General features: G+C 38.0%; 1 protein-coding gene across 1 annotated transcript; it reads right to left on the bottom strand.

Annotated features, from left to right (window-relative positions):
• Positions 1 to 5,541: 5,541 nt before the first annotated feature.
• Positions 5,542 to 5,976, bottom strand: Smp_141620 (hypothetical protein; the record flags this gene model as incomplete). The annotated part of the gene is made up of 1 exon (XM_018792654.1): positions 5,542 to 5,976. One exon carries the CDS (start codon positions 5,974 to 5,976, stop codon positions 5,542 to 5,544), a length of 435 nt encoding a protein of 144 aa, XP_018647208.1.
• Positions 5,977 to 12,022: the final 6,046 nt, after the last annotated feature.

Genomic DNA, 12,022 nt, shown 5'->3' on the forward strand with positions numbered 1-12,022 from the left:
CAAATTCCCTACTACAATAGCAACAACCCAAGAGCTCACAAAGTCAACTGCTCACAAACCTTGTTCAAGAGGGCGAGGACACACTGCAACACATTTACAGCACGAAGAAATGAAGAAAAGTTCTTGAAGACCATCTTTCAAACGAACAGCTACCCAATCAACTTCATCAAAAAAATACCAGCCACACCCATCATCAGAAACAACGTCAATTACAAAACCAATAAAAAGATCACCCTACCACAGATAAAAGGCATATCAGGAACGACGACGAGACTGCTGAAAACCTTCGGAATAAGTGATGCGCACAAACCAACAAAATCCCTCCATTCAATCCCATGCAAACCAAAGGATGAAATGACAAAAGAAGGCAAACCAAACATCATCTACAAAATAAATTGTGGCAATTGCTGAAAACACTACATCGGACAAAGCGGACGCCCTCTTCATCTTCGCCTGCATGAACATCAGTTAGAAGGCAAACGCCATGAAATATCCTCGCTTATATCAATGCACGTGGACAACTGCGGACATACATTCGACTATAGAAATGTGCAGGTTTTGGACAGAGGTAATTCCAAAAGCACCAGAGAATTTTTAGAAGCTTGGCACTCAGGTCAATCAGCAATAAACAAGCACATTGAAATCAATCCAATTTATCAGCCAATTAGGAAAATTATGCACAAGCATAGGAACAAATATCAAACTGATGGGAGATACAACCAAAACAAAGAAGTAAACAATGACGGATTTTAGGTCAATAAGAACCAATCAACATGGAGGTGTACAGGAAAAGCTGTGAACCACATGTGGAGAAATTCAAACACTTCACTTCTACCCGAAGTTTGTGCTGATGATGTCGTTGAGAAGAACGATGAAAGCTCCACGACCAAACCATCCAACTCAGAGAACAAACCTACATCAAAGTCATCGATCTGAGCTACAAATCTTCTCCACCATCTCAAAACAGGTTACCTTTAATAGTACAAGTGAAATGTGAGATGTTATATTAAAAACTCAATTATGATAATAAATTGGTTGTGTAGTGATGGTATTAAAATCAGTAAATTTAGGTTTTGTATTCATAACTAAACTGGGCCTAGTGGCAGTAGAATATTTCATTAGTCTTATTTACATACAGAGGGAAAAAGGTTGAAAAAGCTCAATTTCTGCTTATTTGCACAACTTAAGGTAGTATACACCATCATCAGTAATTAACAAACATACTGTAACTTCTGTCCTCAGCTTCATTTATCAATGTTGATTGACTGAATGAAATTCACTTACTTCAGAGATTATCATTACTAAAATTATTGAACTACTTGAGACAATTTCAGTAGTTCAAAATACTTAATAATGGAAAAAGATTTATCTAAAAAACACTCCAAATATCTTATAGAACATATTCATTACCCGGTGTCAAATTGCTCATATTTTTATGCCCAAATTTTGAAATTTTCATGCCCAATTTCCTATTTCAATGTTTCTGCACCTTGCCCATCAAGGTGTTCAATTATTTTCATAAGAGACTGATAATATTGTGATGATTAGAAGTATTCGAATTACAGTACAAACTAGGAATCCTAGAAAGAACGCAATTTAACCCAGAAGTACTAGATGAGCACGAACGAACATATTGTATTTGGAATTCAAAACCAAGCATTCATCAAGTACAAAAGAATCGTTCGTTCATACAAACACCACAAATATATGCTCTAAAATCATGTATTTTTTCATTGTGTTTAGGCTTTGGATCAAGATTAACTATTTAAACACATTACGAATAACCTAAGCAATAATGATAACTGATTGTTGTCATCCAAGTGCTCATACATTGATTGTGGAAAAAGTTTGCTGAAGTTGTAGGGAAACTAAGCAAACGTCTGGAATACATATTTCCAAACTACTTTGTAACAAAGTGTTCTATTCTTGATATTATTAATTACCTATGAATGTGAAACATATTATGAATTCACATACTCTTTTATCGACCTTACAACCAGTTGTTAAGCTAATTACTGTGACATTTAGTCGAAAATACAAGGTTGATTGGTACACTTTCCTCCTTGTCTGTCTTACAGAGAAAAGAGTTTACTTTGAATTAAATATATCGAGGAAAATGTCAGTTTTGGGAATTTGTTTGAATTATTTCCTGTTCCTTGGTCAGAGTTCTTTACTGTTACTTAATGTATAGTATTGAATTGACCACTTGTTATTACTATATCAAGTTTTACCCTTTACTATTGTGTGTTCTGGGATAACTATCGGTTCTTTACATGTATATATATATAAGATTTATGTGCCTGACTTCACTTTAGCTTGATAAATCTAAACATATTCGCATAGTTGAAAGCGTGAATCAATTGTAGCTAGACCACCATAGAAAACCTGGAAGCACTGGACGGCCGTTTCGTCCTATTGTGTGGCTCCTCAGCAGTGCACAACTATGCAAATACTAAATCTCCACAAAACCCCTTCTGATAATTAATATAATCATATGCTCACTAGTGACTGACTTCGAGAAGTACATCCAGGAGCTCTAGTGAGAAGCAGTGACCAGTGGAGTTCAAACCACGCCTGTTGTGAGATAGGAACTCACTGAAGACAATTGGTGAATGGTTGCTCAACTTCGTGGATCAGTTGAAGTTAGATATTAACACCGTTGGATGCCAGCTCAGTGGTCTATCGGTTTGGGGCTCTGGTTCGAGACAGGTAGGTTCTGGGTTCGAATCTCGAGAGTGCGGGTTCGTGGATGCATACTGCTGAGGAGTCCCATAATAGGACGAAACGGCCGTCCAGTGTTTCCAGGTTTGTGATGGTGGTCTAGTTTCAATTGACTCACGCTTTCAACTATGAAACATACTAAATCTCCACAAAACCCCTTCTGATAACTTAACATATTCAACAATGAACCATTTTCATATAATAAATAAACATTCATAGTTGAGAATCAATCATTAACTAGCCTTCGCTAAACTACTTTCAACCTCTTCTGTAATAACTAAATATTTGAAAAAGTTAATTAAATCATACTACAAAATAAGTATCGAATTTTTTTTCAAGGTATTTTACTAATTACAACTGTGATCGTGACTTATTCACTTGATGAGTATAAACCTGAAATAGAATCTACTTATTCTTTCTTAAAATACGTAAATAAAAAAGATAAATGTTTCTAACGAAATGTGGTATTTGTGATTTTAATTCAATGTATACAAATAATTCATAAAATTTTCCTTATTTTGTGAATTGGTATAAGCTGGGTAAACAGTGAAAACTAAGTTTCCGATTTGTGTATTTTGTTTTATTTCTGGCCTATTTACTAATCAGAATCCATGGTAGTACTAAAGCTCCAACGAACTAAATCTGCTAAAAGTCTAAACAATGTCCCGAAGTTGGTAGGAGGAAAAATAAGAGGATGAATGGGAGACAACAGTTATTGCCACGTAGACTTAATAAATCCATTCTGATCTTCGTAAATAGTCTAAGGTATTAGTTAGTAATGGTGGACTTCTTCGCGAATTGTATCTTATAACACATTACTTCTGAGGCAAGCTGCTTAACGTATTACGACAAGAATTCGACAAAGTCAAACTAAGAGTTGTGTATAACGGTTTACCAATTGTTATCAGACAAGTTGTCAAAACATGATTTATCTGAGACTAACTACACTGATCTCAAGTAAATCAGAGTCAACTTTGAAGAGAAGAGAAAGGCACTTTGAATTAGCTACAAGGCGGATAAATAAATAATGTTATAAGTTGTGAATGAGAAATGAAATGGTGAGAAGGGAGATGAAACGTTTTGAATAGAAAATATCATAGAGGAAGATAAGTGATGACAACATGTCAAAATAAACCAAACAAATGGTGAGATATCTCATGAGATAATGTAAATTGAGACTCTGGTACGAGTTAAGGGATTGTAATTGGATTATTCAGCTAACCAAGATCATTGCTCACAAATCGTTATCTGGGTTAGTTCATTCACTGTAAATGAGTATGAATTATGAAAGCGAACTCGTTAGTGTATCGAGAAAAAAGTGATATATACATGTCACTCGTACATCAATCACTGAAGTCTGCTAACCACATCATGATATTTTAAAATAATCACTGTCAGTTTGATTAGCAAATTAGAAAGCTATATTCTATTGACTGATTACTCTGACGTTCCTTTATCTACACTGAATTACATTGTCTTCTAGTATAATGATTACTTCAGCAGTGTTCGGTATTATGTTATCTCATTATTCTTGTATTCGGTCTGATGGAAATAACGCAACATTTGCTTTTCTATTGATTGATATTTACGTGACATCAGTTTCATGTTGTTTTAAAAAGTATCTAACATAAACACTTCCACTGGAAAAAAATACTTCGAACAAAGTATTAAAGCTATCATAACATTTCATCATATAACTGTTTTGTGCTGACAAATATTAACACTTAAAAATAATAAATGTGACTAGAAGGATTATTATGATAAAAGTAGCAGTTTTGCACTGATGGCACATTAACAGATGATAAATACAACTGCTTCTCTGACCCCAGTAACTTATACCTCATTAAGCCCCTGAGTATCACAAGATGATAGAGTCCTCTGATAGCGAAGAATCATTATTTAGCAAAAATGCCTCTCAGTATATTCATTTTTAGGCAACCCGAAATCATAGTGAAAAGAAGAACAAATAGTCCATCCTAATTGGTCCAATAACAGGACAGTGTCCAATAAAGTTTATTACAACAGCGTATCGTCAAAGATAAAATTTTGGAGTAAAAATTTCCTACTTAAAGGCACAATGGCCTAAAATATAGATTTCTAATTCGTCCATTCCCTATCTGATAGATGGCGTCGCCAACATAGCCGCTTGTGTATGATTTTTTCACAAGCTGATATCCTCCGGTAAGCTGAGTGGTTGTTATATCTTTTTTCGTCAGCTCATATTGGCAGTTATTGCTGACTAAATGCAGAAATTTACATGTTGTTTGGGATGGTGGAGAAGATTTGTAGCTCAGATCGATGACTTTGATGTAGGTTTGTTCTCTGAGTTGGATGGTTTGGTCGTGGAGCTTTCATCGTTCTTCTCAACGACATCATCAGCACAAACTTCGGATAGAAGTGAAGTGTTTGAATTTCTCCACATGTGGTTGACAGCTTTTCCTGTACACCTCCATGTTGATTGGTTCTTATTGACCTATAAGACATATAAACGTCCGGTCTTACATGTCCAACTTTTTCAATCAACTGATATTGTGATCATAAAGTTGATACCGTGAGACCCAAAAATTTTTCACTTAGCAATTGCGTTTTCAGAAAAAAGAATTGAAGCTAGACATTAACACTTTCGGCCGCCAGCTCAGTGGTTTAGAGGTTAAGTGTTCGCCCGAGAGATCGAAAATCTTGGTTTTGCGTCCCGCGTGCGGTTTCGTGGATACGAACTGTTGAAGAGTTCCATACTAGTACGAAACGGCCGTCCAATGATTCCAGGTTTTCAATGGTGATCTAACTCAAAATCAACTCATGAATTCGGCTACTAAGATTTTATACAAGTTTTAAATGAATCTTTTTTTCCAGTTTATTCGACGAAAATAACAAGAAACAACAATCAAGTAATATTGAAGCTTTCCAAAAAAGGTGTTCGAAGAAAGTGATTAACTGGCAGTAAACTACATAGAATAAGAGAAAAAAATGCAGACATTTTCTCTCTGAATCTAAGCTGTGAATGCTTGATGCAGATATTCTGCGTTTGTTTGAAAATCTCAGTTCAGATTCATAACCAACAAGTTTATTGGTAGTAGAATTGGCATCTCTAATTGGGATTATGTTGTCTGTCGTTAAAGACTTCTGGCCATCCCCGTCTACTTGATTACCTGCTCTTAACCAACGCACTGGACTTACAAACGTCAAACGCTTCAGAAGTCGTACAATGCGACTGAAAACAACAGCCTTATCTATTGAGACTCCTCCACCGGACATTTCCCTATGGAGAAGAAAGGAAACATATATAAAACATATATAAAACACATGTATATATGTTCCTGGAGTTTCATTCTGATATAATTGGATATGTTTAAAAATAGTTATGTCTGTAGATTGCTAAAACCACTACTAAGTGAACTTCTTTTTCAAGTCACTCAACAAAAATGTCCTTCTATGGTGATGGCAACCGGGATGTGACAACTGCCTTCATAACTCTACAAGCACCCAGGATCTTAATGTTGACGACAGAATGCTTCCCTCAACTTTTAACAAATTTACCATCCCCACAACTAACCCTTCTCATATATCTTTATCACAAAATGTTATCCGTGGTCTCCTGTAACCACAGTCTAAACTACATGTTGGAGCTTCTAATTTTCGAACTTTGTACCATAAAGGACAAGGTTCTTCAGCTAGGATTCTAGAATCTGAAGCAATCGATGTGTGGTGCGTCCCCGAAACGGGCATACAGGACCCGAGTAAAGTCACTCATTCGATCTCACCTTATCAGCGGAAAGAACTTGCACGATTAACCTGTCGATTGTCTGGAGACCCACCTCTACTTCCTACGGCCTCGCTGGTGTAGGTATAGTATAAAGTTCTAAAACAAAACAGGCTCAGATAGACTGAATCCCAATGGGGAGTCTCATGCGCGCTGTTCAACTAAACGAGGCAGTTACTTACTTATGCCTGTTACCCCCAACGCAGCATAGGCCGCCGACCAGCATTCTCCAACCCACTCTGTCCTGTGCCTTCCTTTCTAGTTCTATCCAACTTTTGTTCATTTTTCTCATCTCTGTCTCCATTCCTCGGAGTAATGTGTTCCTTGATCTTCCTCTTTTCCTTAGGCTTTGAGGATTCCATGTGAGGGCTTGCTTTGTGACTCAGTTGGGTGCTTTCCTCAATGTGTGTCCTATCCACTTCCAGCGCCTCTTCCTGGTTTCTTCCTCTACTGAAATCTGGTTTGTTCTCTCCCACAGTAGGCTGTTGCTGATAGTGTCTGGCCAATGGATCCGAAGTAATTTGCGTATACAACTGTTAATAAACACCTGTATCTTCTGGATGATGGCTTTCGTAGTTCTCCAAGTTTCCGCCCCATACAGGAGAACTGTCTTGACATTTGTATTGAAAATTCTGATCTTCGTGTTGATTGACAGATAGTTGTTTTGAGTCTCAGGTGTTCTTCAGTTGTAAATATGCTTCTCTTGCTTTGCCGATCCGCACCTTCACATCTGCATCAGATCCACCGTGTTCATCAATGATGCTGTCCAGAAATATTAAGGTTTTACATCCTCCAAAGCTTCTCCGTCAAGTGTGATTCGATTGGTGCATGTTGTGTCGTATCGGAGAATCTTGCTTTTCATTTTGTGTATATTGAGACCTACTGCTGCTGAGGCTGCTGCTACACTGGTTGTCTTCTCCTGCATTTGTTTTTGCATGTGTGATAGAAGAGCCAGATCATCTGCAAAGTCTAGATCCTCCAGCTGCAACCTAGCTGTCCATTGTATTCCATGCTTCCCCCCCCCAAATACTGACGTCTCCATAATCCACTCGATCACCAGGAGAAAGAGAAAGGGTGAGAGTAAGCAACCTTGCCTGACACCAGTCTTTACCTCAAATAAGTCGGTGAGTTGTCCTCCATGAACGATTTTGTAGTTTAATCCATCATAGGAATTCCGTATGATATTAACTATCTTCTCGGCCACGCCGTAGTGTCGAAGAAGCTTCCATATTTTTGTCCTGTCCACACTATCAAATGCCTTCTCGTAATCAATGAAGTTGATGTAGAGTGATGAATTTCATTCAATTGATTGTTCCAAAATTATCCGTAGAGCTGCGATTTGGTCAGTACACGATCGATCCTTACGGAATCCATCCTGTCGGTCTCGAAGTTGGGCGACTACGGAGTCTCTCATTCTGTCTAACAATACCCTGTTGAAGACTTTTTCTTGGTATTGAAAGAAGAGTGACGCCCCTGTAGTTCTCGCGCTTGCTGAGATCGCATTTCTTTGGTATTTTGATCAGGTGTCCTTCTTTCCAGTCTGTTGGTACTTGCTCTTCACCCCAAATCTTTCTGAAGAGAACGTGGATTATCTTTTCAGTTGCCGCTACATGTGCTTTCAGTGCCTCTGCTGGTATGTTCCCTGGTCCCTCTGCATTGCCGCTCTTGATTTGTCTGATGACCATGCTGATCTCTTCAATTGTTGGTGGGCCAACATCGATTGGGAGGTCCATGGGTGCTGCTTCGATGTTGGGTGGGTTCAGTGGGGTTGGTCGATTCAAGAGTTCTTTGAAGTGCTCTACTCACCTGTTCCGTTGTTCTTCAATGTTGGTGATTACTTTGCCTTCCTTGCTTTCCACTGGTCGTTCTTGTTTACTGTAATTTCCATCAAGTTTCTTTGTTGTATCATACAATTGTCTCATGTTTCCTTCTCTTGCAGACTTTTCCGCCGTCATTGCTAGATCTTCCACATATTTACGTTTGTCGGTTCTGACCCACAACCTCCTGACATATTGAAATGATTGCCTTTTTTATCCCTTTCCAGTTGCTCTCCATAGTAGTTCCCTCTCCATTGAGTAGATCGTGAAAGGCCTGGAACCTATTGCTGTGGGCTATCTTGAATTCGTTGAGTCTGTCAGTATCCCGAAGAAAAGCTGTATTAAACTTTCGTGATGTTGTCCGCCCCGTTGTCTAGTGCTTCTTTAGTTTCAATTTCATCTTGGCGACCAGCAAGTGATGATCTGATGCTACATCAGCTCCTCTCTTGGCTCTCACATCTTCCATCGTTCTCTTGAACTGTTTGTTGATGCAGATATGGTCGATTTGGTTCTGTGTAGTGTGATCCTGTGAAATCCATGTGGTTTTGTTAATGCTTTTATGTGTGAATATGGTGCCACCTATGACCAGTTTATTGAAGACACATAGGTTTGCAAATCTCTCACAATTTTTGTTCCTTTCTCCCAGTCCATGTCGTCCCATAATGTCTTCATATCCGGTGTTATCCATTCCAACCTTGGCATTTAGGTCTCCCACCAGAATGACTAAGTCCTTTGTTGGGTACTTATCGACTGCAGCTCATCGTAGAATTGGTCTTTAACGCCTTCATTGCGGTAGTTTGTAGGCGCATAGCATTGGATGACGTTCATTGTAATGCCCTCTCTCTTTGTTTTGAAGCAGGCTTTGATGATTCTTGGCCCATGAGATTCCCATCCTACAAGTGCTTTTTGTGCTTGTTTGGACAGCATCAATGCAACTGCTTGTGTATGTGGAGCATTTTTCTCTTCATGGCCGGAGTACAATAGGAGCTCTCCTGAAGCTAGTCGTTATTGTCCAGCCTACGTCCAATGTGTTTCATTCACCTCAAGCACCTCCATGTTGTATCTTTTCATTTGTATAGCAAATTGGATGACTCTCTCGGTCACCAACATAGTACGAAGATTCTATGTACTTAAATTAATGGTTGTTCTGATCGCCAGAAGAGGCATCAGTGTCGTTACTTCCGAGAGAACTCGGTTTTCACTATGAGGCGTTATAACTCTTTTAACTAAAAATCTTATAACTCGGGGATTTGAATATATGTATAACGGAGTGACTAATCAGTGATTATCACCGGGATTATAGGGTGGTGGAAATTGTTAAGTTTCATTGAGATCAGGAAATGATCAGTGTTTGACCACCATTGAGAACCTGTAAGCACTAGACGACCGTTTCGTCCTAATGTGGAACTCCTCAGCAGTCCACATACACGATTCCGCACTCACAAATAAACTCGAAGCCTTCGGTATCGTGAGAGAAACTTTCAATTTTAGACTACTTAGACGGTATCCAACAGCATCGGTGTCTAACTTCAATCAATCAACGTCATTTCGCGGTCATTTACCATTGTCTTCGGTGAGAAACTGCTTCACACACCACACGTTTGAACTCCACTGGTCACGGCTTTTAACTATCATGTCAATTCATTTCCTAATCAATTCTAATAGATATTCCACAATTTATGCTTCGTTGTATTGTTTGGTCATGAAAAGGAAGCACTTTCTCAGGTTTTTAATTTCTCTGTTCCTAAAACACATATGTTAATTGGGAATTAATATCTAATTCAAAAACCTCTATGATAGAATGAGCACTTTAGCCTCTTTATTCTTAGAGAATCAAACGTTGTATAATGCTGAACTAGTGGGTATAGAGCATCAGTTAGATGTTCCTGAACTAAGGTAGAGAAGCATATTAACTTATCAGCATTTCAAAGCATTAAAAGAATTGAGAAATAACACTGATAATATATCATCCATTGTCAGTCATGAAAGCAAATTTATGGCTAATGTTGACTGTGATGCGTTACGCAGATTAGAAAGGAAATTCAACTCGAATTTGATGAACCTACTTATCGTGAATGCTATGAGCAAAATAAAAAACTAATTTATTGAAACTCATGGGCTCGGTGTATGCTCATTGAAATGCACTACCAAAGATTCATAAGTGCAATACCCTCTTACGTCTAATTATATCCATGTGTCTGTCACCTATATACAGCCTTGGAAAATAGCTGAAAAAGTATAAAACCCTATACGATACCAACTTTGTAAGTATTCTTTGAAATATTCATTACAATCAATTATTTACTTATTGGATGCTAATATAGAAACTAAGACAATGTCCTCCTTTGATGCAAACACTTTGTGTACAAATGTATCTCTCAGAAAGGCCATTTGTGCTTTGTGTGACTATGTCCCATTAAATATTCTTCAGCTGAGATTGCTTGTCAAAGCTCTTAGAGATGTATTATTACTACTATGTACTGACAATGTGAAATTCACTTTTGAGGAAGAGCATTTTGGACGGATCGATGGCACAGCTATTGGTAGCTGTTAAGGATCATCGGTGGCCGATGTGTTTATGGTATAGGTGGAATAACCGGGTCCGTTTTATAAACATACTGAATAGCAGGACAAGATGGTTCTGTCAAACGTTCTGTATATAAAAAGCCGATATGGACAGGGCAGTATGTTAGTTTTCATGGTCACTGTCCAATCCGGTAAACACGTGGAATTATAAGAGGGTTATTCAATAAGACCAATCATATTCGCACTAGCGATACCATTGAGGGAGATAGACAGCTCTCAACTGAAACATCGACGAATAACGGTTGCTCATTGGAGTTTATAAACTATCGGAAAGGTAGCAAGATGATGAGACCTATTGTATTTTCGTCACCCGAAAATCGATTCTCGTTTACCCTACGATTCTGAGGTGACACAAATAGACTTATCTTGAAAAAGGCCTAAACTGACTATCAGCAAAACATTTCACGTAGCCCAACTCATCACTATCGAAAAGTCAAGATCCATGTTTCACTAGAAACGTAAATGCCACGTAAATGATTGCCACATTCTATTGAGTCTATCAATTTACATGCATGTGCGGAAACACATACACAGAGAGGAGTAATCGCGATCTCTGAGAAAAGGTGGTTGGACACATACTTAAATAGCTACAAAAACAAATGTATTCCAATGGTCAAATAAGATCACAGGATAGACAAGTATCTCCATACATTGATAAACATTTGGTTGAGACTTGTCATATGGTTGATGAAAAGTCAGCCTATGTAGTGTTATACAGAAGTTTTGAAGGTCTCATCCCAAGTTTTATTAAAGCCGTGACTAAACGAAAACTGGAACCCCTTCTATTTGTTAAAAAACAATTTGTTCTTATCCTTAACCTACCCTGGTAATACTGATTTATTGTCCAGTCTTGTAATCACAGTGTCTTCACATTGAATACTTTATTACTTTCTTCGTTTCTTTGTTAATTATGGAGTTGACATCAAGCGAATAGTTCATGCATATGTTGTGTTCTTAGATCAATTTCAGTAAACACTACTCTAGTCCAACCGAGTATTGAATGATTGCATGTCTCTCGTAACAATATGACATTGCAACAGCATGTGATCATTCTGGCCTTGAACAACATATCATCAATAAACTGTATTCCTTCACAAATGATCTGCTGCTTCCCAGCTTTTTTATGTTACGCTTATCG

Source organism: Schistosoma mansoni (assembly GCF_000237925.1).
Source record: "Schistosoma mansoni, WGS project CABG00000000 data, supercontig 0211, strain Puerto Rico, whole genome shotgun sequence".
Classification (NCBI taxonomy): Eukaryota; Metazoa; Platyhelminthes; class Trematoda; order Strigeidida; family Schistosomatidae; genus Schistosoma; species Schistosoma mansoni.